Raw genomic sequence first — 27,730 nt, 5'->3', positions numbered from 1 at the left:
TTCCTGACTGCAAAGAACCCAAAAAAATGCCTTCTATTAAACCGGCAAGGTGTTACAGCAGAGAAGCCATATTCCTGTGCTTAAAGTTTTCTAATACAAACGATCTTTTTTTTTCTGGTTCTGGACATGCTACAGACCTGAAACTTCACATGTACACCTTTTAGACCCCCCAGATACTAAATCCAAAGTAAAAATCAAAAAATCTTTTTTTTTTTTTTTTTTTTAATTTTTCAATAATTGGCTTTTTTATCAAAAATGACAATTTTTAAGAACTTTTTTTGTGTGATTTTGTGTCTGGGGGGTCTAAAAGGTGTACCTGTGAAGTTTCAGCTCTGTAGCATGTCCAGAACCAGAAAAAAAGATCATATAAGTGTTAAAGTTAAAGGAGGCTCCCGAACCACATCCCTGTTCTACTGAAAAATTATCTTTTTTTTTTTCATGGTTCTGGACATGCTACAGAGCTGAAACTTCACATGCACACCTTTTAGACCCCCCCAGATACTATTCTCTTTTTTTTTTTTTTTAATTTTTCAATAATTGGCTTTTTTATCAAAAATGACAATTTTTAAGAACTTTTTTTTGTGTGATTAATAGTTAATGGGGCATGACCCAGAACCCTAGGCACTTTTTAGGGGCATTTATTGGGTTTTAGGGCTTAAAAATGGTGTTTTTTGATTACAGAAGTTCGGGTCCCATTGATTTCAATGGGGTTCTGAAATCCGGGCCGAACTTTCGTGAAGTTCGGGTGTTCTGGTCGAACCGAACTTTTCAAAAGTTCGATCATCCCTAATCAGTATAAGAAATTACAGGAAACAAAATCAAGGAACGTTGCAAGTGACATGTCAGATAACAAATGCAAAGCATGAACAGGTAATGTAATACTCATTTTCAGAAGAATTAGTTATAAACAACAACATTTCCAGATATCAAGCGGTGCTGGACATGGCATAACATTAACAGGACAGAAGGAACGCGGAAACACATGGGTATTTAGACCGAGATAATCTGCGTGCACGTAATCATCAGGTAGTAGAAGTGATAGTGGCTTTGAGTCCAGATGAACCAGTCTTTGTGGAACCTGACTCCGCGGGAAACAGAGTAAGCTTAGGCTCTTTCCAGGGAGTATTGGAGGTTAACCAGCCGTACCACCTCCAGGTGGAATGGTGCTACTGGTTATTTCCAGTGTTTCGCTATCAATGTTCTGGCAGCTATTAACACATGACAGTAGACTGTTCTCATATTGGGGGGTATGTTTTCCAATCCCAGTGAGAGAAGAGCCATGGCTGGATTGAGTTTAATCAGTACACCGGTAATGTTAGAAAGAATTTCAAATACTCTCCTCCAAAAACGAATCAATCCCATACAGGTCCAGAAAATGTATGAAATTGTGCCTGGTTGGTCGCAGTTGCGCCAGCAATGAGGGCTGTGAGTAGAGTAAATTTTAGAGAGGCGGTACGGCATGAGGTACCATCGAGTAATGATCTTTTGCGTCTGTTCCCAGTGATTTACGCATTGGGTGGTGCTATAGGATGAACGAATAGCTAGTTTCCATTGTAGTTCAGAGAATGATAGTTGAAACTCTCCCTCCCATTTGATCATGTGTGAGGTTTTCACAAACTGAGTTTTCTGTCCAAAGAGGTTGTAAAAGAGAGATATTCCCTTAATCGAGGAAGAAGGATTGGTAAGGAACTTCCACATTGACTCAGGGAGGTGAATTTCGGGTGAGGTCTGGCAGAGGAGAGTAGGCCCAAGTGGTGCTGGGTGGACTACTGGTATTGCTCACCTCCATGGAAGACATTGCGGGTATCTGAGGACCATCCTCCCTCTTAGGGGGCGATGACTAATACTGTTTCTTACAATATATTATAGATAATAAAGGACCTTCTCTACTATAATCTGCCCCTGAAGAAGCATATAGCGAAACATGTCGGGCATGGTTCTAGGTGCTCGCCCAAATGGCCCACCTAGTACTATGTATTTATGAGAAGTTCCAACCTTTGTCAATTTTGTTATCTGTCATTTTCTTTTTTCTTGACGGCCTGGAATGAAGCCTACCTGGTCCTTGTGAACATATAGAGAGATGAAGGAGGCAATGCGGTTGGACAAGATTTTGGTTAAAAGTTTAAGGTCATTGTTAATCAAGGAGATGGGTATGTAGTTATTCACTATACTGGGATCCTTGCCAGGCTTGGGGAGGACTGTTATAAAAGCTGAGTTCATAGACACCTCAAGGGGCTTACCGTGCTGCAGCGCATTAAAGAAACGGGTCAGGAAAGGGGAAAGGATCGCAGAGAAGGTCTTATAATAGATGGCCGAGAAGCCATCGGGGCCAGGAGCCTAACGAGTCTTGGCCGTTTTGAGAACTTCTTCTTCCGAGATTGCTTGCTCCCTAAGGGAGTGGTGTTTAGTCGATAGGGCAGGGAGGGGGATGGAATCGAGAAATTTCCCTAGTTCGTGTGGGGAGGAGGAGGGTGAGGGCTGGTATAGTTTAGAGTAAAATTTGTGGAATACTTCCAGGATTCTAGTTGGATTTTGAGAAAGTGTCCCCCCGGAGAATTTAATCTTAGGGAGGGTATGTTGTCTAGGTCTAGGGGAAATCCTATGTGCAAGCATGGTTCCCTGTTTATCAGATTGAGTGCAAAAGTGCGCATTCGTCCAGCGTAGTTGCTTTTCAGCCGTAGGAGCTAGAGCCAAGTTCAACTCGAGCCTAGCTTTATCTAAAGCAGCCATAAAGTCCCTGGTGGGGTTACACTTATGAGATTTGCTCAAGGCCTGGAATGCAGATTCCAGGCGTGCCCTTTCGGAAACCGTGACCTTCTTTAGCCTTGAATCAATTTGAATAAGTTTACCTTGTATGGTAGCTTTATGCACTGCCCATAAGGTTTCAGCAGAGATCTCTGGGGAGTCATTAGTGGAGAAGTACTTTTGCATAGCCAATTTGAGTTCCCAGATGTGGCACGGGTTATACAATACAGTTTTGTTCAACTTCCATCTAAATTCCCCCGGTCTACCACCTAAGTTAAGTAAAGTCAAAAACAAGGCTGAGTAATCAGACCAGACAGAGTCTCGGATGTAGGATTTATGGGCAGAGGGGACATGGGGAGAGGAAATCAAAATGTGATCAATTCTGGAGAAGGATTGATGCGGGCTGGAGAAATTGGTATAATCCCGTAAGGAGGGATTATTCTCTCTCCAGATGTACACCAGGCTCTGTTGGGACAACAGTCGAGCAACCTGGAAACTCTGTCTGGTGGGTCGAGTCAATTGCCTACCTGGATGACATTTTTTGTCTAGTTCCTGATCAAGTGCTACATTTGAGTCACCGCCAAATATAATAAATCCCTCAAGGAGGGGGTATACAGTAATTGTGATCAATTCTGGAGAAATTGTGGAGTTTCTGGAGAAATTGTGGAGTTTCTGGAGAAATTGTGGAGAAATTCTGGAGTAATTGTGATCAATTCTGGAGAAGGATTGTTGCGGGCTGGAGAAATTGGTATAATCCCGTAAGGAGGGATTATTCTCTCTCCAGATGTCCACCAGTCCCTGTTGGGACAACAAACAAGCAACCTGGAAACTCTGTCTGGTGGGTCGAGTCAATTGCCTACCTGGAGGACGTTTTTTGTCTAGTTCCTGATCAAATGCCACATTTGAGTCACCGCCAAATATAATAAATCCCTCAAGGAGGGGGTTTAGAGAAAGGAACATAGCTTGGAAGAAGGATTTTTGTTTGTGATTAGGGGCATAATAGGAGACGAACAAGAACAAGGTTCCATCTATCGTACCTTTAAGTATTAGATACCTACTGAGAGGGTCCCTGTATTCGGATACAAATGAAAAATGACATCTAAGAGAGAATAGTATGGCAACACCCTTGGTCTTATTATCAGCGTTAGATAAATAGTGAATAGGATACTTGGAGTGAAGGAAGTTGGGTCTATAGGAGGAGGTGAAATGGGTCTCCTGCAGAAAAATCACATCTGCTTTATGAGAGTGGAAATAGTTAAGGATTTTCCTTTGTTTCACCAGTGAGTTGAAACCCTGGACATTCTGGCTAACTAGCCACAACGGCGGCCTGGGTTCAGGAGATGCCATAAGGAGAGGGAGGGCAGCTAACCAACTCAAATGCTTACCTGGCAGCAGATCAGTCCACCACCAAACGAGAGCCTGGAACAGTGGGTAACCATCTGGTCAACAATAAGAGCCTCTGTAAAAAGTGTAAGAGAGTAGAACATTAGAAAAAAAGAAGAAAAGAAAGAGAGAGAGAGGTGAGGGAGAGGGAGAGAGAGTTGTCTTCTCGCAGACATGCCAAAAGGCACAAAGTGGGATGGAGACTAAGCCATCCAAAAAGCAAAAGACAGCCTTCCCAATACATGAGAAGGTGGGTCCAGTCGGAAGAGAGTACAATGACATATCTCCAGAGCGGAAGGAGGGGCAAGAGTACTGCCCCGGTCATGGTGGCCCCAAAAAGATTCAGCAATAACAGTATATGAATTCCAGAAAAAGGAGGGATGAACCCTTAAATGCAGGAAGAGCAGTAGTAACAATATTAAAAGCCAAAGGAGGGGGACCAAAAAAAAAAGGGGGGGGGGGTTTGCAAGGTATCACCAGAGCGTCCAATGAAATTGAAAAAAAAAATAGCGATATATCACCAGAGCGTCTAATGAAAGTGAAGACTACCGTCTACATGGGAAAAAAGAGGTACCAGGCAGTAATGATCAAAATAAATGAGTTGCAAGGAACATAGTTGGACTTGACTGAAATCTGAATCCAAAGAGTTGAAATCACAAGGTTCTTGATAGGAGGTCATCGGGGGTTTCCCCAATCATCAGGAAAGACTTCCAAAGAGAAGTAAGTGGAGGCCAAGCATTCTTGGAGCCGGATCATCAAGTGGTCGGGTCATTCCTGGATTTGACTTTGTGTCAGAGAGAAGATAGAGGACTGGCAGGATGAGCTCATTGAGAAGAGGTGGAAGCTGCTTCCGGAGGAGAGGGAGAAATATCCTGGGAAATAAGATGACATTTCAGCAAGAGGCGTTTACCCTCCTGGAAGGAGGAAAAGGAGTAGAATTTTTGTTGAAGTTCAAATTTCAGCCCAAAGGGGAATAGCCACCAATATTTGATAGCTTTGCCCGAAAGAATGTTGAGCAATGGTTTGAGAGCCCTGCGTTTTTGTATTGTAGCAGGGGAGAGATCAGTGAAGATTTGTATAGGCGTACCCTGAAAACTAATCTGATTAACAGCTCTGGCCCTTCTCATGATTTCCTCTTTAATGCTGTAATAGTGAGGCTTAACAATAACATCCCTGGGTAGGCCATCCTTCCTGGGGGGTTGCAGAGCTCTATGAGCACGATCCAGTTCCAATTTGTCTTGTGGAATGTCAGGATTAAATCCTTAATCAAGTGTTGGACTCTGATATTGGTGACTGATTCTGGAATGCCTCTAATCCTGAAGTTATATTGGCGACTGCGATTTTCCAAATCATCAATTTTATTGAGAGCAGCTTCCAATTGGGTGTGAAGTTCCTGAAGCCTGTCAATATTTAGATTAGTTCTAGTTATTGTGAGATCAAGCTTCTGCTCAATGGCCTCAATGCATGATCCTATGTTAACCAGATCCGCCTTGATGTCCCCTGTAATCATAGCAGCAGTCACTGTAAGACCTCTGTCTCATAAATCTGCAAACTTAGCAAATAAAGCATCAACTTGTGAGGCTGGGGATGAGGAAAGTCCATCTAAATGAGATATGGCATGTAAATGGTGGGGGGAGGCTTCCTGCGGCATAGTTGTGGCCTGGTCCAGCAGGGATTCTGTGGAAGCTGGGGAAAACGGATTAAAAGCCAGGGATTCTGAGCCAAGTAGGGGGGATATGCCCCACACATTGATGTGGTTTGTATGGTGTAGTGGCGTGGCCGCGAGAGGTGCGGGAGAGGAGAGCTGAGAGCCGTCCGCTATCATGGCACGTCCGGGCCTATCTGGCTCAGCTGCGAAGGAGTCTGCAAGATGCCAAGAGACCATCCCCGAGGACATGGAGGGGTGCTGTTGGGGTTCCCCTGTTGATAGAGGCTCTTCCTGGCATTAGTGATAGCTGGATGCAGGCGATGGGGCCGGATTCTGGCCGGAGCGGGACGGAGCTCCCGAGCTAGGCGTCCATCTCAGGGAGACTGAGAATCTTGTGATCTGTGGTCTTCTCTCGGTTCTTGGTCTTAGAGGCAGTGGGGGAAAGATGAAGCATTCAACCAATGCTGCATCCACCTATGTAAGTTTATATTTTATTTCCCATGCTTTTCTTTTAAGTGTATTTTTTACTGAGTATATAGGTTTGATAAAAAGTTGCACAAATATGGTGCAAAACAATATAAAACAAAATGCAGCGCTCCAAGCAAGATTCAGTAAATTACAAATGAGAAAACATTCCCAAAGATAAAATTCATGCCAGATTCCTCCACCACAGTGTATGATTCATATAAGGTGCCAAACATAATCCTTCACTGTCACCGATGAACACACTGACTCTTACCGCGTGGTGTGGATCACTTTTTCCATAATGGTCTAATGCACATTGGGTGGCTTAATGAGGATCACACAGCCTCAGATCCAGATAGATCCAGATCACCAACCGTTCATTCACATCCACAGATGAAGCATATGAGAGTCAGGGAAAAACAGTAGAAGAGTCTCATGGTGTAGTAAGTTTGACTCCAAGCTTATTAAAATAAAAAAATAACACTTACCAAACAGAAGATAAAATAGAGCCTGTATCTGCGGTATGGTGACTATGTTTCAAACCAGCAAAATCGCCGACCTCCGTATGTAACAATGTTTGTGCGGAACCGGACTCCACCAAATACGTCATATAGATGTCATCAGGGGCGTTGATGCCCTGATGATGTCTATATGTCACCCCTGATGATGTCTATATATGACACCACTGATGACGTCTATATGTTACGATGTTTGCATGGAACCGACTCTTCCTAACGCGTTTCATCTAATAGACGTCATCAGGGGCGTTTAAACTCCTGATGACGTCTATATGACAAAACGCGTTGGGAGGAGTCGGTTCCGCGCAAATGTTTTTACATTACTGAGGTTGACCATTTTGCTGATTTGAAACATAGTCACCATACTGCAGTTAAAGGCTATTTATCTTCTGTTTGGTGAATGTTATTTTTATTTAAATAAACTTGGAGTCAAACTTACTACACCATGACGCTCTTCTGATGTTTTTCCCCCGACTCTTATATGCTTTATCTATGGATGTGAATGATCAGTTGGCGATCTGGATCTATCTAGATCTGAGGCTGCGTGATCCTCATTAAATCACCAAATGTGCAATAGACCATTATGGAAATAGTGCTCCAGACCATGCGGTAAGATTCAGTGTGTTCATCGTTGATGGTGAAGGATTATGTTTGGCACCTTATATGAATCATACACTGTGGTTGAAGAATCTGGCATGAATTTTATCTTTTTGAATTGTTTTCTCATTTGTTATTTACTGAATCTTGTTGGAGCGCTGCATTTTGTTTTATATTTTTTTTACCTAACCAGTGTATTGTGCTAGCTGCTGTCCTTATTTACCTAGAAGCTCGGGTTATTGGAGTTTTTTACAAATATGGTGCAACATAAAGATTAACAATTTCCATCATTTTTTTTTCTACCGGTTCTCTGCTTTCAGAAATATATTGTATATTGTTTGGGGAGCTAAAATAATTTTAGGGAATAAAATGTGCAATTTAACATATGTGCAAAAACTGGTAAAAAAAACCTGCTATGGCAGAGAAAGTGTTAAAGTTGAATTCCAAGCAAATAATAAAATACACAATTGAAAAGCATACATCTGCCAAAGGATTTGTATTCCCATCCATGCAGTTCTGATATTTGTACAGCTCTGCCACACCACTCTGTCTGACAGGACAGCAGACCTGATTTTTCTCTGCTGCAGTTCAGGAAAAATGTATAGGTCTTACCCCTCTCCCAGTCTGTGGGGGAACAAAAATCATTATAATATGACAATGGAGAGTCCTGCTGCCAGAATACAATGTGTGGCAGTATTCCTGGGGGGTATTCCTCTATCTACCGGGCTGGATAAAAAAAAAATTGTCTATGAACAGATTTAAAGTGATCACTTTTACAACAAAAAGTAACAGATCGCTCCAACGACACAAACAGAGCGGATTGAGGAATCCCCCCACTTTTCAGAAAAAAATTTTTGCAGCAACTTCACCAACTCCCTTAGGGTCCTTTCACACGGGCGCTCCGTATGTCCGTATTTCATCCCATCCGTTTGCAGATGATAAACGGAGATAATGTATGTCAATGGGATTGCAGATGTCAGCGGATGGTCATCCGCTGACATTCGATTTGCGTCCTTTCTGATCAGTTCAGTTTTTTTGAACGGAAGAGAACCCTATTTTTCTCGTTTAACCACTTGCTGACCGCCGCCCGGCTATATACGGCGGCGGTCAGCCCCTCCCAGGCAAAGTGACGTACCGGTACGTCACTAGCCTGGGGGCGAATAGAGGGCGAGCGCATGCCGCCGGTGGCGTGCTCCTGTGCTCGTACCTGAAGAAGCCGGGGCGTGTGACTGGCGGACCCAATGTCCGCCGGTCACTTGCGATCGTAGGGTAGAGAAGGAGAAAGGCAGGCGGCTAATGTAAACAAAGCCGCCTGTCATTCTCCCCTGTGTAAAAGCCCAGATCACTCGGTCCTGATATGTAGGACTGTTAATCTGTGCTGTTACACACACACAGCAACATCCAATGACAGCTAGAAACACACCCCTAGGGACACACTTAAAGCCTCCCCTCCCAGTGTCATTTTTACAGTAACAATGCATATGTATAGCACTGATTACTGTAGTAATGTCACTGGTACCCCCAAAAGTGTAAAAAATGTCAGTCAAGGGTCCGATCTGTCTGCCGCAATGTCGTAGTCCCACAAAAAAAATTGTAGATCGCCGCCATTACTCGTTAAAAAAAAAAAAACAATAAAATGGCAAAAATCTTTCCTTTAGTTAGTAAACGCAATAACTTTTGCGCAGACCAATCAAAATACGCTTTTTGCAATTTTTTTACCAAATATATGTAACGGAAAACAAATTGGCCTAAAATGTTAAAAAATTTGATTTTTTAATTTTTTTGGGGTTAATTTCATATAAAAAAATGTGAAAAATATTGTTATTTTTGCAAAATTGTCTTTTTTTTTGTTTATAGCGCATGATCAAATCGCACAAGGATATCAAATACCACCAAGAGAAATCTCTGTTTGTGGGAAAAAAAGGACGTCAAATTCGTTTAGGTACAGCATTGCACGACCGCGCAATTGTCCGTTAAAGTCACGCAGTGCCAAATCGTAAAATAGGCCCTGGTCGGGAAGGGGGTAAAATCTTCCGGGGCTTAAGTGGTTAAAAAAACGGAAAGGACGCAAAAACGGATGTCAGCGGTGTCATCCGCTGACATCCACAATCCCATTGACATGCATTATCTCCGTTTATCATCCGCAAACGGATGGCATGATAAACAGACATGCGGACCGATTGACACAGGTGTCATCCGTGTCCGTAAAAAAAAAAGTGCTGGAGCGAATCAAAAAAACGCTCCATGTGAAAGGACCCTTACACTGTTATAGTTTGTGTTGTGTCACCATCACCCACCCCCTGCCACTTTCTGGACAGCTTGGTTTGCATGGAATAGAGGAGACATTTTATATCCATTCTATACATTCGTATAATATTTCCATCACATGGATTTATTCCAAACATTTTGCAAAGTCCTATTTGTTTTTCTTTGTCATCCTGATCACTTTTTTTTCTCTTCCTGTTAAGTAAGTTACATACATGTATATCTTTTTTTCAGGTGAATCTATATATTCTTCTTTTGACCTCACAGTGAACACTCCTCCAATGATCAGATCTCCATCCTGAAAATATTGGAATTCATCAAATACATCAGTAACATGAAGGGTACAGGCCGGACTCTGAATTCCTGATCTCCAGAGTGTCGTACATTGCAGGATCACACAGAACTGGAAGATGTAGGCAAATGATAGAACCATGGCTCCGATCACTGGATTCTTCTGTAATTAGCGTGAAGGCTATTGTGACACAGACCCCCACAGCATGTGTATCACAATGACGATACAAAGAGCTGGCTCCTCTCCTCTCTTTTTATACAGTTTGGTGCCATACATCTCTCATTGTTCTCAATATACTGACATATCTATATACTTTTAGTTGTTTGTGCAGGTAGTTTCTTTGTGCGTGGTTAAGCTTAGTCTTCTAATATTGATTTTATTTTAACAACTCTAAACCAAGACAATTAATTTCTTTAAAACAACTCTATTCTGCAAGGATCAGTGCTAAATATTCTTTATGCCAAATAAATCATACAATTGAAATACACAGATAGTACCAGATAATATTATGATGATTCTTCCACTTACAATAACAATGCACATAACTGTTCTATGTGACTGTTTTATTAAAAAAAGTGACCCTGTAAACTAAGCTCGGCCTGCAAAAGAAGCACATTGTTACTTCCCTTCTTGTTGGCCATCGCCTTCAAACGTGTCAAAGTGTGTGAATACTAGTGATAGTAGAGATGGCCTTGCGGTTGGCCCGGCAGTCGGTTCGCGGCAAATTTTGCTTGTTCGCTACCCACCAATTTTACGGCGTTGTTCATGGAGGCCATATTAGTTTACATTGGGGAGAACTTTGACCCACGACACAGCCGTCAGGTGGAATGGGACAGCCAAATGAAACATTTCAGCACATGGACATGCCCCCTACCTTATAAATAGACCTGATCTGTCGGCCATTTCACATTCTGCTTTTTGTCAGCGTAGGGAAAGGTCTGCTGTATGCATCAGGGAGAGATTGCCAGACACAAATAGCTCTGTTAAGATCAACAAAAGTCCTTTTCAGGGCTGGTATTTCGGTATAGGTGTACTACAGTCTCTTTTCAGTTTAGGGACAGGCATCCAGTCTGTGCTTTAGGGACAGATAGAGATTAGCAGTGACACAAATCGCTCTGTTGATGTCCACAAAAGTCATTTAAAGGGCCGCTATTTATTTGGTATAGGTGTGCAGTGCACTATATAGGGGTGTAATCCACGGTATAATATACTTTGCAATATAGAAATCATATTATAGTGGATTTGTATTGTGCACTGTGCAGCATTGTGACTGGTGTGGTGAGCGTTGTTGCAGCAATACTACAAACCGTGACAAAAGCACTTTTAATGTATTATAACTGGTGTGATAGACCAGTGGCCCCCCAATACCACATATTGAAGTGGGGTGTTATCTGAGTATACTTTTACAAGTGTATTTGTGTGCAACAATATTGTCTCTTTTGCTTTGTTAAGTCTGATACACACAGTGCCAAACTCCCTGGCCAATTTTTTGAACAACTGGTTTGATAGACCATTGGCCCCCCAATACCACATATTGAAGTGGGTGTTATTTAACAGTATACTTTTCTAAAAGTGTATTTTAGTCATGCAAAAATTTGGCCTCTTTTGCTGTGTTAACTGTGCTACACACAGTGACAACAGTTACTGGCCAATTATTTATACAACTGGTGTAATAAACGTGTGGCTCCCATATTCCACAGATTGAAGTGGGGTGTTATCTGAGTATACTTTTACAAGTGTATTTGTGTCCTGCATCAATCTTGCCTTTTTTGCTGTGTTAAGTCTGGTACACACAGTGCCAAACTCCCTGGCCAATTTTTTGAAAAACTGGTGTGATACACCAGTGGCCCCCCAATACCACATATTGAAGTGGGGTGTTATTTAACAGTATACTTTTCTAAAAGTGTATTGTAGTCCTGCAAAAATGTGGCCTCTTTTGCTGTGTTAACTGTGCTACACACAGTGACAAGAGTTACTGGCCAATTTTTTGTAGAACTGGTGTAATAAACCTGTGGCTCCCCAATACCACAGATTGAAGCGGGGTGTTATCTGAGTATACTTTTATAAGTGTATTTGTGTCCTGCAACAATATTGCCTCTTTTGCTGTGTTAACTCTGATACACACAGCGCCAAACTCACTGGCCAATTTTTTGAACAACTGGTGTGATAAACCAGTGGCCCCACAACACCACATATTGAAGTGGGGTGTTATTTAACATTATAAATTTCTAAGAGTTTATTATAGTCCTGCAAAAAATTGGCATTTTTTGCTGTGTTAACTGTGCTACACACAGTGACAACAGTTACTGGGCAATTATTTGTAGAACTGGTGTGATAAAACTGTGGCCCCCCCAATATCACATATTGGAATGGGGTGATATTTAACAGTATACTTTGCTAAGATTGTATTTTAGTCCTGCAAAAATGTGGCCTCTTTTGCTGTGTTAACTGTGCTACACACAGTGACAACAGTTACTGGCCAATTATTTGTAGAACTGGTGTGATAAACATGTGGCCCCCCAATACCATAGATTGAAGCGGGGTGTTATATACCTTTTTCCAGATATTCTGCGATTCTCTAGAGACTTTTGTCACAGGGTAATTTAAAAACATGACAGGCAGAGGAAGAGGCAGACACTTACACAGGGGTGGTAGGGGTAGGGCAGGAGCAGTAGGCCGGAGCCAAAGTGTGAAGTTTCAGATGGCGCGTTCGATTACGTCAAAGGACGCACCAGACTTGGTTGAGTGGCTCACTCAGCCTTCCTCTTCTGCACCCTCCTCATCCTCTCTATCTGCACCCTCTTCACTCTCTGCTGTGTGCACCTCCAAAGACACCACCAAAAACACCACCACATACCCTCCGCTGGAGGCACTGGAATTATTTTCCGATCCATCACAAGACATTTGCAATGCGCAGCCATTGTTGGCATCGGATCTGTAAGAGGAGGTAGCAACAGCCGCCACTCAGCAGTCCGGCGACAGTACCCAGATCAGCTCAAGGAGGTTGGTCCCCGCTGTTGCTCCCTACTCCGAGATCTCGAAATGTTAGTGGTGGGGAAGGTGACGTGGATGATGACGTGTCTATGGATGTCACATGGGTGCCCACAAGAGAGGAAGAGGAGGTGAGTTCAGAGGGTGAGACAGACCGGCAGATAGGGAGGAGAGGCAGGCAGAACTTGCATTGCACAAGAGATACAAAGCAGACTGCAAATGTATCAGGAGCGAGCCATCAACCATGTACAGTCATATCTGGCGCTTCCAGGACGCCGGCACATGGCTCCGCAGTGTGGGTTTTTTTTAATGTGTCCGTTGCTGACAACAGTGTTGCCATCTGCAGCCTTTGCAGTCAACACATAAGTCGCGGTAAGCCCAACACTCACCTAGGGACAACCGCCTTAAGAAGCCACCTGAACTCCCATCACCAAGCCCAGTGGGAGCATCACCATCGGAACACACAAAGCCACACTCCAGGCTCACCGTCCAGCCTCTTCTCCTTCTCCTCTCTCCTCACATTTGTCCTCCACTCCACCTTCCATGATGTCGTCGTCACGTTGTTCTGGAAAAAGGCAGACTTCTGTGGCCCAAATGTTGGAGCGGAAAAAAATGATGACGCCGGATAACCCTCTTGCCCAATTGTTGACTGCTGGCTTGTCGGAACTGATAGCCCGCCAACTACTGCCATATCAACTGGTGGACTCGGAGGCCTTTCGGAAATTTGTGGCCATTGGAACACCACAATGGAAGGTCCCAGGCAGGAAATATTTCTCACAGAAGGGCATTCCAGAGCTGTATGGCAATGTTCAGTGGCAAGCGAATATATCTCTGGCACATAGTGTTGGTGCCAAGATCCATGTGACCACAGACACATGGTCTAGCAAACATGGGCAGGGAAGGTATATCACTTTTACTGCCCACTGGGTGAACCTTCTGACGGCCATCAAGAATGTAACCCGTGGCACCTGTGTAGATTTGGTTGTACCGCCATGGATTGCATGCAGGCCTGCCTCTTCTTCTCCTCCTCCTCCTCCTTCATCCTCCCTCTCCTCCTCGGCTGACTCCTCCTTTTCCTCTGCTACCCTCTCTTCCACTGCGCCGCCCAAGATGAGACGTTGCCATGCTGTGCTGCGTCTGTTGTGCCTCAAAGTCAAGAGCCACACTGGTCCTGCACTCCTTTCAGCTTTGCATTCACAGGCAGATCAGTGGCTGACACCGCTCAAATTGACAGTTGGTAAAGTGGTGTGCGACAACGGCGCTGAAACAGGGCAAAATAACACACGTGCCTTGCATGGCACACGTCCTGAACTTGGTGGTGCAGCGATTCATTGCCAAATACCCTGGGGACCAGGACGTCTTGCGGCAGGCCAGGAAAATCTCGGGCCATTTCAGAAGATCTTACACAGCCATGGCTCGCCTTGCTGACATTCAGCGGCGACACAACCTGCCCATCAGGCGTCTTATTTGTGACTGCCCAACACGAAGGAACTCAATGTTGCATATGCTATATAGGCTGCTCCAGCAGAAACGTGCAGTTAACGACTACCCGTATGAACTCTGCGGCAGGACAGGTTCTGGGGAGCTTGGGTTTTTTTCACCTCGCCAGTGGCTGCTCATGCGGGATGCATGCAGACTTCTGAGGCCATTCGATGAGATCACCAAACTGGTCAGTCACGTCCAGGGCGCCATCAGTGACATCGTACCTTACGCCTTCTTTCTGGAGCGTGCATTGCGTCGTGTCATTGATCAAGCCATCGATGACAAGGAGCAGGAAGATGAGGAATTCGCAATGTTGGATGAATTCCCAGTGGGTGCTACTCCATCTGAGACAAGTCAACAGCAGGAGTCTGAAGAGGAGTCAGAGGAGGATGATGCTGGGGGTGATGAGGATGAGCAAGAAGAGCATGCTTTAAACCTGTCTGGGATCCCTGATGTTATCCGTGAATGGGGGGAGGAGAACGAGGACGACATTATCCTGGATGATGAGCTGGAAGCAGGCCACTACATTGCTTCCAGTTTAGAGCGAATGGGGGTCTTCATGCTCCAGTGTTTTAAGGGGGACCCCCGTGTAAAAAGCATAAAGGCCAAGGACCAGTACTGGGTGGCAACGTACTTAGACCCCCGGTACAAACAAAAAATGGTGGAAATGTTACCACAATCACAGAGGGCGGTAAGAATGCAGCACTTCCAGGCCTTGCTGCAGGAAATGCTGCATTCTGCTTTTGCGTGCACTGGTAGAGGAATTTCCAGTCACAGAGAGACAGTTGCGGGTAGAAATCCAACAGCGCCTGCAAGAAGAGGGCGGTTTGAAGATGTCTTGGTCACTTCAGATATGAGATCCTTCTTTCAGCCAAACCATCGACAGCTGTACTTCGGATCCAGCATCAGGGAACGCCTAGACAGACAGGTGTCCGACTACATCAGGTTAACGGTCGATGTGGATGCTCTGAGGAGTGATGAACCCCTGGACTACTGGGTGGGCAGGCTTGACGTCTGGCCAGAGCTTGCACAATTTGCAATGGAAATGTTGGCTTGCCCCCCATCCAGTGTCCTGTCCGAAAGGACGTTCAGCACATCAGAGTGGATCGTGGCTGATAAGCGCACTCACCTAGCTCATGCTCACATTTATAAAAATGAATGAGGCATGGATCTCTGAGGAATTCAACACATGTGACCAGTAGACCATGTTTCATTAAAATTCTTCATGCCAGGCCACAAATATCTGCCAGACCGCCATCAACCCACAACAATTCCTGGTACTTGTCTTCGCTAAATACAGCGGCATAAAAGGCATTTCATGTCCATGGAATGCCAAATTTTTGGGGCCTTTCAGGGTCGACAATTCTTTTTTCTGTAAATGCCTAATGCACTTCCAGCAACATAATACAACTTTCTTTGCTGTCAGGTAAACCAATGTGGGCTAATTTTTGGGGCCTATACTGGCCGACACTTTTCTTCTGTTACCTGTAAATGCCTAATGTACCTCCAGCCATCAAATACTACATTCTTAGCTGTCAGGTAAACCCATGTGGGCTAATTTTTGGGGCCAATAATGGCCGACACTTACTTCTGTATCCTGTGAATGCCTAATGTACCTTCAGCCACAGAATACAACATTCTTAGCTGTCAGGTAAACCCATGTGGGCTAATTTTTGGGGCCTATACTGGCCGACACTTACTTCTGTATCCTGTGAATGCCTAATGTACCTTCAGCCACAGAATACAACATTCTTAGCTGTCAGGTAAACCCATGTGGGCTAATTTTTGGGGCCTTTCATGGCCGACACTTACTTCTCTATCCTGTGAATGCCTAATGTACCTTCAGCCACAGAATACAACATTTTTAGCTGTCAGGTAAACCCATGTGGGCTAATTTTTGGGGCCTATACTGGCCGACACTTACTTCTGTATCCTGTGAATGCCTAATGTACCTTCAGCCACAGAATACAACATTCTTAGCTGTCAGGTAAACCCATGTGGGCTAATTTTTGGGGCCTTTCATGGCCGACACTTACTTCTCTATCCTGTGAATGCCTTATGTACCTTCAGCCACAGAATACAACATTCTTAGCTGTCAGGTAAACTCATGTGGGCTAATTTTTGGGGCCTACACTGGCCGACACTTACTTCTGTTTTCTGTGAATGCCTAATGTACCTTCAGCCACAGAATACAACGTTCTTAGCTGTCAGGTAAACCCATGTGGGCTAATTTTTGGGGCCAGGAATGGCCGACACTTACTTCTGTATCCTGTGAATGCCTATTTTTTCAGACTGGAATTAAAAATCAATGGGTCTGTAAAGGTTCCGCCAAATTGATGAATGGATGCGGACCCATTTTACAGATGTGTGAATGGACCCTATATGTATTTGACATGTATTTTCTGGCTGCTGTCAGTTCTGGCTGATTTATGCAAAAAAAAAATGTTTGCTGTAAAAAAAATAAAATAAAGTTAGGGCAACTTTTCCAAATGCAATACTTCTGTTATGACGTTGTCCATGTGCTGGGACTATTTGTGCACGGCTAGTACGTCTTTTGTGGCTGCAAATATGACCTAAAGGTTTTTAAAGTTCGCCTCCCATTAAAGTCAATGGGGTCCGCCGCGAACTTGCGGTTCGCGGACTTTTGAGAAAATTTGCCAAATACCCCCCAGTTCGGTTCGTACCAGAACACCGCGAACAGAGGAAAAGTTTGTTCAAATAAACAAACCCCATTGAAGTCTATGGGTCTCGAACCTCAAAAATCAAACAGCCTCATTTTTAAGGCTTAAATGCAAGTAATTGCCCCAAAAAAGTGCATGGGGGTCCGGGTCCTGACCTGGGGAACATGTAGCAATGAAAAAAAAAGGTTTTTAAAAACAATCCTTTTTAAAGGAGCACCGATTTACTGATTTTAATGAGGCTTAAAGTGAAAGTATAAAAATGAAAAATTCCTTTAAATATTGTGCCTGGGGGGTCCCCTGAATGTGCCTGTAAAGTAGTGCATCTCTATGATGTATGTAGCCTGCTGCGGCAATACTGACATTTCTAAAGCAAAAAATGTCATATACAAATATACATACAAATTTCAAATCACATGTGCTTGCCATTACACCTGCGGAATATAATCGCGGAATCGATGCATTGCGATGCGACCCTTCGTGATTCTGCATCGATTTGGGGTGACTGCAAAATCGATTTCTAATGACGTCAGTTCCAGGGGTGGGGCTTGATGAGAGTGGCGGCGGCGGCGGCTGGCTTGTGGAACATGGAGCTCCTTGCGGGAGAGGAGGAGAGCAGAGCTATCAGCGCTCTGTCCCCGGGAGGGTTTGGAGCGGCCACGGCCTTCCCAGCCGGAGATGGGACGGTGGAGGATGAGGAGGCCTCGTCCGAGGAGAAGCGGCAGAGCCAGGTGAGGGGGCGGACAGGGGGAGCCGGACTATCCGGCATGGTCACAGCACAATGTCACTGTATAGTATACATATCCTCAATATACTGTGATACATATATATTCCTCTGCATTTACCCTTCACTGTATACATATCTTCTAATCTCCTCAGTATACTAATCTATATACATTTTCTCCATATACACTGATCTATAAACATATCCTCTATATACTGTTCTGTATATACCCTTCACTGTATACATATACTCCCATATACCGTCACCTCCTGTATCCACCACCATACCTGTCCCCATCCCTGTATACTGTACCCCGCCACCATACCTGTCCCCATCCCTGTATACTGTACCCCGCCACCATACCTGTCCCCATCCCTGTATACTGTACCCCGCCACCATACCTGTCCCCATCCCTGTATACTGTACCTCCCTGTCTATACTCCATCCCGTTTTACTGTACCCCTTCCATATCCTTTCTCATCACTGTTGTGTACTGTACAGGGAAAGCACAAAGACTCAATAAAAGTACGCTGGATTCCCTTTAAAAGCACACAATACTTCTTACAAAAAAAATGCATTATTTTTAATTTCTTGTGCTTTCCTTGCAAACGGATAAACAGTAAAATATTAGTACTAGACCAAATGTAACCAATAAAGATGATTTCTAGGAATAATCTTCCTGCTTCCCAGCACAATGTGTACAAGGAGAATTTATCAAGAAAATATTGTGACTGTGTCTAGAGTTAGAACACATAAAAGTGCCATGTATGACAATTTTCAGAGTTTTATGGATCCATAATCCCTATTTGAAGGAGCCTCATCAGTCTATCCCTGAGGAGACCCCCATCCAAAGCCATGTATATAATATATATAACATCCCTGATATCCCTGAGGAGACCTCCATACACCAGTGGTGAAGCGAGGTCTCCTCAGGGATATCCAGGATGTGATATATAAATGGGGGTCTCCTCAGGGATGTGATATATATATATATATATATATATATATTTATAGATATATAAATATATATATGGCGGTGTATGGGGGGTCTCCTCAGGGATGTGATATATACATGGCGGTGTATGGGGGTCTCCTCAGGGATGTGATATAATACATGGTGGTGTTACACCACCATGTATTATATCACATGCCTGAGGAGACCCCCATATACCGCGATGTATATATCACATCCTGGATATCCCTGAGGAGACCTCCATATACCGCCATGTACCGTATTTATCGGCGTATAACACACACTTTTTCCTCCTAAAAATGGAGGAAAAAGCAGCAGTGCGTGTTATACGCCGATATGAAAAAAAAAAGTCCAGGAAGCAGCGCCGTGAGGTAGAAGGGGGCGGGCGGGGCCGAGGAGAAGGAAGGACGCACTGTCATCGGAAGTCCCGCCTCCTATGCCGACGTCTATCATAGGCGCCGGGACTTCCGATGAACGCGCGTGCGTCCTTCCGTCTCCTCGGCCCCGCCCGCCCCTTCTACCTCACAGCGCTGCTTCCTGGACTTTCAAAAAAGTGATTCACATAGTGTAATTGGCGCTGGCGAGGATGCAATTACGGGCATAGCGCTGGCGGGGCTGCAATTATGGGCATAGCGCTGGCGAGGCTGCAACTATGGGCATAGCGCTGGCGAGGCTGCAATTACGGGCATAGCGCTGGCGAGGCTGCAACTATGGGCATAGCGCTGGCGAGGCTGCAACTATGGGCACAGCGATGGCGAGGCTGCAAGTATGGGCACAGCTATGGCGAGGTTGCAAGTATGGGCACAGCGCTGGCGAGGCTGCACGTATGGGCACTGCGCTGGTGAGGCTGCAAGAATGGGCACTGCGCTGGCAAGGCTACAATGATGGATACTGCGCTGGCGAGGCTGCAATGATGGACACTGCGCTGGCAAGGCTGCATTTGTGGGCACTGCGCTGATGAGAAGGCTGAATTCGTGGGCACTGCACTGATGAGGAGGCTGCATTTGTGGGCACTGTGCTGATGAGAAGGCTGAATTTGTGGGCACTGGTGAGACTGCATTTGATTTAAAAAAATGTTCTGAGTTCAAAGCTGTTTATTTTAAATTTCAGCTTTTTTCCTGAAAGTTCTCTCCTAAAATTTAGGTGCGTGTTATACGCGGATAAATACGGTATTTATCACATCCCTGAGGAGACCTCCTATAAGTTTGCAGTGCACTGTGCAGGGCTTGCAGGCCATGCCAGGGTCCAAGGAAGTGTCTTTTAAAAGCAAATGAAAATAAAAATGATTCTCTAATTTGTGACTGCTTGATTGTTTTTTTTTTTTTTTTTATAAAGTTTTGAAAACCATTGGGCAGTGGGCTGGGCATGGGCAGTGGGCAGTAATTATGATGCATCGTGATGCATCGCAGAATCGAATCGTATCGAATCGTGACCCTAATAATCGTAATCGAATTGAATTGTGAGGTAGGTGAAGATGCACAGCCCTATTTGCCATACAGGTGCAGAAAAATTGGGCCTTGCTTGTTGGTGGTGCCTGAACACCGCAACCCATCACAGTTACTCTTGCTGGGCGCAGGAATGGGACCTGCTGGTAAGAATTCCATACAAATTTGAAATCGTATGTATTTGTCACTTGTCATAGAGGTGCAGAAAAATTGGGCCTTGGGTGTTGGTGGAGTCTGAACAATGCAACTCCTCGCAGTTACTCTTGCTGGGCGAAGGAACAGGCCCTGCTGGTAAAAACTCCATACTAATTTAAAATTGGCAAAGATCAAGTGTTGTATGTGTTCTTATCAGTGATCTAGTGGGGGCACTGTGCTGTCACCTGACCTGGCCAATGTTGGGTGGCGGCTTTCCAAACTGGTTGGAATGATGGGGACCTGGAAGATTAGTATCGTCAGGAACTGAAACTGAAATTCGGCCTAGGTTGTTGGTGGTGCCTGAGCACCTCAACCCCTCACAGTTACTCTTGCTGGGTGCAGGAACGGGACCTGCTGGTAAGAATTACATACAAATTTGAAATCGCATGTACTTGTCATTCAGGTGTCAAAAATTGGGCCTTTGCTGTTGGTGGTGCCTGAACACCGTAACCAAGCCCTCGCAGTTAATCTTGCTGGGTGCAGGAATGGGACCTGCTGGTAAGAATTCCATGCAAATTTGAAATTGCATGTGCTATACAGGTGCCAAAAATTGGGCCTTTGCTGTTGGCGGTGCCTGAACACCATAACCAAGCCCTCGCAGTTACTCTTGCTTGGTGCAGGAATGGGATTTGCTGGTAAGAATTCCATACAAACTTGCAATTGCATGAGCTATACAGGTGCCAAAAATTGGGCTTTTGCTGCTGGTGGTGCCTGAACACCGTAACCAAGGCCTCGCAGTTACTCTTGCTGGGTGCAGGAACGGGACCTGCTGGTAAGAATTCCATACAAATTTGAAATTGCATGAGCTATACAGGTGCCAAAAATTGGGTCTTTGCTGTAGGTGGTCCCTGAACCAAATCCTCGCAGATACTCTTGCTCAAGACCGGATCGCTTATATCCCCTGAGGGGAACTGCTAGTTCTGACCTGCTGGTAACACAGGCGTCAGAGTGGGAGGTGAGTGGCCATTTCTTCAGGTGGAGGAGAGCACCAGCACTTTATTCATTCAGCACTGAATGTCATTTTTTCACTTTTCTGCACTTTAACCACTTAAGCCCCGGAGGATTTGGCTGCTAAACGACCAAGGGGTATTTTGCGATTCGGCACTGCGTGACTTTAACAGACAATTGCGCGGTCATGCGACACTGTACCTAAACGAATTTGACGTCCTTTTTTCCCCACAAATAGAGCTTTCTTTTGGTGGTATTTGATCACCTGTGCAATTTTTTGATCACGCGCTATAAACAAAAAAAGAGCGTAAATTTTGCAAAAATAACAATATTTTTCACATTTTTTATATGAATTTCCCCAAAAAAAAAAGTAAAAATCAAAATTTTTTAAAATTTTTGGCCAATTTGTTTTATGCTACCTATGTTTGGTAAAAAAAAAAAATCGCAAAAAGCGTATTTTGATTTGATTGCGCAAAAGTTATTGCGTTTACTAACAAAGGGAAAGATTTTTGTCATTTTTGTTGTTTTTTTTTTAACGCGTAATGGCGGCGATCTGCAATTTTTTTTTTGCGGTACTGCGACATTGCGGCGGACAGATCGGACCCTTGACTGACATTTTTGACACTTTTGGGGTTACCAGTGACATTTCTACAGTAATTAGTGCTATATATATGCACTGTTACTGTGAAAATACACTGGCAGTGAAGGGGTTAACTTTATTTGAGAGGGAGGGGCTGTGTGTGTCCCTAGGGGCGTGATTCTAACTGTGATTGGCTGTCTGTTGAGCTGTAGTTACACTGATCAACGGTCCTACATAGTAGAACCGTATGATCGGTGTCTCTACACAGGGGAGAATGACAGGCAGCTTGTTTACACAAGCTGCCTGACTTTCTCCCTCTCCCCCGCCGATCGCAGAGTGAGCGGCGGACATCGGGTCCGCCGGTCACACGCGCGGGGGGGCCCGTGACCGCGGGGGGGCCCGTGACCGCGCGGGAGCGGGAGCGCGCCGGCGGCGGCGCGCGCTCGCTCCCCAGAGCCTCGCAGTCTAGTGATGTTTATTTACGTCACTTTGCCTGTGAGGGGCTGACCACCGCAGTAAATCTACTTGCGGCGGTCGGCAAGTGGTTAAGGACATTTTAAACAGTTTTTATCGCAATGTTATTTTAGTTGATTTTTATGGTATTTGCACCTCGTAATATTAGCACAATTATATTTATCAACTTTTTTACAATATATATATATATATATATATATATATATATATATATATATATATATATATATATACTGTATATATATATATATATATTTTTTTTTTTATTATTATCAGTGATTTCATTGTTTGCACTAGATTCACTTTGGCATAGTATTGTTGTGGTATTATTTAATTTTTACACGTATTTATTTTTATTCATGCATTAGTTTCACTTTGGCGCAGCAATGTTGTATTATCTCTGTTGATTTATTTATGCAGTGGAACCTTTAGGCCCGTTGCCATAGCAGCGACGCTACTTCCCGGGGCGACCTCGGAGCGGCCGGCACGGACTTCATAACATTGAAGTCTATGACGGTTGCTCCGGGTCGCCCCAAAGAAGCTCCGGACCCTTTTTCTAAGTTGGAGCGACTTGTGTCGCTCCGACTTAGAACGGGTCCGCAGCTTCCCTATGGAAGGCGACCTACGGCAACCTGTGAGGCGACCAGGTCGCCTCACAGGTCGCCCCAGTGTGAACGGGGACTTATTAGTGGTTGCAGCCTCAGTTTTCCCTCAGGAGATTTTTACTTCGTGTTCTTTCAGGATTTTATTTCTATTTAACTGTTGGTTACACTGATTTTTTACAGTTTGAGATTGTTTAACCACTTAAGCCGCGGAGGATTTAGCTGCTGAAAGACCTATTTTGTGATTCGGCATTGCGTGACTTTAACGGACAATTGCACGGTCGTGCGACACTGTACACAAATGAAATTGAAGTTCTTTTTTTCCCACAAACAGAGCTTTCTTTTGATGGTATTTGATCACCTATGCGATTTTTACTTTTTGCGCTATAAACAAAAAAAGAGCGACAATTTTGAAAAAATAACAATATTTTTCACATTTTTTATATGAAATCCCCCCCCCCCCCCAAAAAAAAAATGTAAACATCAAAACTTTTTAAAATTTTAGGCCAATTTGTTTTCTGCTACATATTTTTGGTAAAAAAAAAAATTGCAATTAGCATATTTTGATTGGTTTGCGCAAACGTTTTTGCGTTTCCTAACTAGGGAAAGATTTATGTCATTTTTATTGTTTTTTTTTAAACTAGTAATGGCGGCGATCTGCAATTTTTTTTTTGCGGGACTGCGACATTGCAGCAGACAGATCAGACCCCTGACTGACATTTTTGACATTTTTGGGGGTACCAGTGACATTACTACAGTAATCAGTGCTAAAAATATGCACTGTTACTGTAAAAATTACACTGGCAGGGAAAGGGTTAACTTTATTAGTGATCAAGGGGTTAAGTGTGTCCCTAGGAGCGTGATTCTAACTGTCAAAGGGCGTGGCTTGTGATGTAACCACAGAGACATACGATCCTACATAGCAGGATCGTGTAGTCTCTGCAGTTACACCAGGGAGAATGACAGGCGGCTTTGTTTACATTAGCCGCTTGCCTTTCTCCCTCTCCAGCGGGAGATCGTGAGTGGCTGGTGGACATCGGAGCCGCCGGTCACTCGCACGGGGATGTCAGGGAACGAGCGGCGGTGTGCGCTCACCCCCTAGAGGCTCGTGGGCGAGCGACGTACCGGTACGTCGCTTTGCCCAGGAGCGCCAGACTGCCGCAGTATATGTACTTGCGGTGGTCGGCAAGTGGTTAACATTTTACCATTTAAATTAGTGGCAACCATGGATATTTTCCAATTTTTGGAAACTAGAGAAGTTAAGATAGATGAAATTTTTTCTGGTGATAAAAATAAGGGAAGGAGTGATGAAATTGCCCATAATTTTAAAAAATTGGGATTTTTAATGGATAAGAAAATTAGAGCGTAGTGGGATGTAGTGTCCCTTGAGCATTATATAGCCAATGGCCTAATTCCCAGGCATTTGAGATGGGATGTTCCACCCAATGATGGTATGGATGATGTAGACTCACTGAGTGAATGGTACATCTTTTTTAATAGCAAAGGAAATTAGCTCTTCTTTTTCTTACTCACACGGAAACAGAGGAAACTCAAATTAATAGAGAATCAGATTAAAGAAATTAGGGACAAGATTGAATCACAAAAGAATTCACTGGAATTTATAAAAATATCAGGAAAACTCAAAAACAAATTTAAATACTTGATAAAGAAATTCAGGAAAAGAAAAAGAAAAAATGTGTTAGGGATAGTGTTGAGCGAACACGGACTGTATTATTCGGGTTCGTACCGGATAATTGGATTTTTGCTACCCGGACACGGACCCGAAAACTTTACTGTATGTTCGGGTTTAAAATCCGTGTTCGGTAATTTTATTTCCTGTTTTGTATGTAATGGCGCGCTTTTAATGGCGGGCTTTCAACAGCCAATCAACAAGCGTTTAACTGGTGTGCCATAGAAGCCATCACAGCCATGCCTACTAATGGCATGGCTGTGATTGGCCAGCTGAAGCATGTGACCCAGATCTTTATAAGCTCGAGAGACACAGCGCGGTGCGTCAGTCTGCTGTAGTGTAGGGAAAGAGCACACATAACGGTGCTGGCTGCTGCTACAGACAGGGAAAAACAACATTGTGCCCGAAAAGAATGCAGGGACAGGTCTGAGTGTAGGCAGGGAAAGATATTTGAGCATTTTAGGGACAGGCTTGAGAGAGTAGGCAGGGACAGATAGGAGACACAGGACAGAACAATCGTCCGTTAGCGATCTACATAGATTTTGCTGTGTGGGGGGTGGTGGAGTGAACAATCTTTTTGCCCTCACTTGAGCCCACTGAGGAGGAGGAGGAGGAGGGAGAAAAAAATATATTTTTATCAGTCTGTTGTGTGCAGCGTTCAGCTATATTTTACTACAGATTGCTGTTCTAATCTGCTATTTAAAAATTACAAAGTTAAAGGGGATTTTTTTTTTTCCCCTTCATAGCCTGCTTCTGACCGGGACATAAAACATAAGACTCTGCTGTGTTCACATGTGCTATTGAAAAGTCACCAATTTTATATACTTTTTTTCTATTCCGCTATTCAATATACACCCTTTTGGGGTAAAAATAAATAAATTGCGGTATGGTCTGTACTAATCTGCTATTCAAAAATTACAAATTTAAAGGGGAATTTTTTTTTCCCCTTCATAGCCTGCTTCTGACTGTGACATAAAACATAAGACACTGCTGTGTTCACATATGCTATTAAAAAATCACCAATTTTATATACTTTTTTCTATTCCGCTATTCAATATACACCCTTTTGGGGTGAAAAAAATGTAATTGCAGCATAGTCTGTATCGGTACGTGTGAGATACACCTTTCAAATTTTTTGGGCGCATCTTCCATCTGTCTAAAGTGAAGACAAATAAGTCACAGGGTCCTGATGAGATACACCCAAAATTATTAAAAGAGCTTAGTGGTGAGCTGGCAAAACCATTAACAGATTTATTTAACCAATCATTAGTAACAGGAGTTGTCCCGGAAGATTGGAAATTGGCAAATGTCGTGCCCATTCACAAGAAAGGTAGTAGGGAGGAATCGAGCAACTATAGACCAGTGAGTCTGACATCAATAGTAGGCAAATTAATGGAAACCCTATTAAATGATAGGATTGTGGAACATCTTAAATCCCATGGATTGCAAGATGAAAAACAACATGGGTTTACTTCAGGGAGATCATGTCAAACAAATCTTATAGATTTTTTTGACTGGGTGACTAAAATAATAGATGGGGGAGGTGCAGTAGACATTGCATATCTAGATTTTAGTAAGGCTTTTGACACTGTCCCACATAGAAGACTTATCAATAAACTGCAGTCATTGAGCATGGACTGCCATATTGTTGAGTGGATTAGGCAGTGGCTGAGTGACAGACAACAGAGGGTTGTAGTCAATGGAGAACATTCAGAACAAGGTCATGTTACCAGTGGGGTACCTCAGGGATCTGTACTGGGACCAATTTTGTTTCATATCTTCATAAGTGATATTGCAAAAGGCCTCGATGGTAAGGTTTGTCTTTTTGCTGATGACACAAAGATATGTAACAGGGTTGATGTTCCTGGAGGGAAACGCCAAATGGAAAAGGATTTAGGAAAACTAGAATAATGGTCAGAACTCTGGCAACTGAAATTTAATGTGGATAAGTGCAAGATAATGCACCTGGGGCGTAAAAACCCAAGGGCAGAATATAGAATATTTGACACAGTCCTGACCTCAGTATCTGAGGAAAGGGATTTAGGAGTAATTATTTCAGAAGACTTAAAGGTGGGAAGACAATGGAATAGAGCAGCACGAAATGCCGGCAGAATGCTTGGATGTATAGGGAGAGGTATAAGCAGTAGAAAGAGAGAAGTGCTTATGCCGCTGTACAGAACACTGGTGAGACCTCACTTGGAGTATTGTGCGCAGTACTGGAGGCCATATCTCCAGAAGGATATAGATACTCTAGAGAGAGTTCAGAGAAGAGCTACTAAACTAGTACATGGATTGCAGGAAAAAACTTACCAGGAAAGGTTAAAGGACCTTAACATGTATAGCTTGGAAGAAAGAAGAGACAGAGGGGATATGATAGAAACTTTTAAATACATAAAGGGAATCAAATCGGTAAAGGAGGAAAGCATATTTAAAAGAAGAAAAACTACCACAAGAGGACACAGTTTTAAATTAGAGGGGCAAAGGTTTAAAAGTAATATGAGAAAGTATTACTTTACTGAGAGAGTAGTGGATGCATGGAATAACCTTCCTGCAGAAGCGGTAGCTGCAAATACAGTGAAGGAGTTTAAGCATGCATGGGATAGGCATAAGGCTATCCTTCATATAAGATAGGGCCAGGGACTAGTCATAGGATTCAGATATATTGGGCAGTCTAGATGGGCCAAATGGTTCTTATCTGCCGACACATTCTATGTTTCTATGTTTCCACCGCTGAGGATTGCAGGGTGCTTCAGTTTGCCTCCTGTTCTGAACTCCTCCTACTCCTCATCCTACCTTTAGGGTACAAAAAATTGTAATCGTGGCCTAGTCTGGGTTTGTACGTGTGAGATACATCTTTTTATATACTATTTTATATTCCGCTATTCAATCTACACCCTTTTGGGGTAAAAAAAATTAAATTGCAGCATAGTCTGTAGTAATCTGCTATTTAAAAATTACAAATTTAAAGGGGGATTTTTTTTCCCCTTCATAGCCTGCTGCTGACCGTGACATAAAACATAAGACACTGCTGTGTT

The 27,730-nt window shown here is 43.7% G+C and overlaps 1 protein-coding gene across 1 annotated transcript in view; it reads right to left on the bottom strand.

Annotated features, from left to right (window-relative positions):
• LOC309567266 (vomeronasal type-2 receptor 26-like) overlaps positions 1–27,730 on the bottom strand; it is a gene marked incomplete at both ends in the record, with an annotated part of 139,142 nt that overhangs the window by 99,989 nt on the left and 11,423 nt on the right. Inside the window, one exon of the mRNA XM_082272647.1 lies at positions 9,837–10,075. Coding sequence (XP_082128773.1) covers positions 9,837–10,075 — 239 coding nt within the window. The remainder of the gene's footprint in view (positions 1–9,836; positions 10,076–27,730) is intronic.

Source organism: Pelophylax lessonae (genome assembly GCF_965119305.1).
Source record: "Pelophylax lessonae genome assembly, chromosome: 1".
NCBI classification, from domain to species: Eukaryota; Metazoa; Chordata; class Amphibia; order Anura; family Ranidae; genus Pelophylax; species Pelophylax lessonae.
The sequence above is the reverse complement of the archived record's forward strand: the minus strand, read 5'-3'. Positions and strand labels throughout refer to the sequence as shown.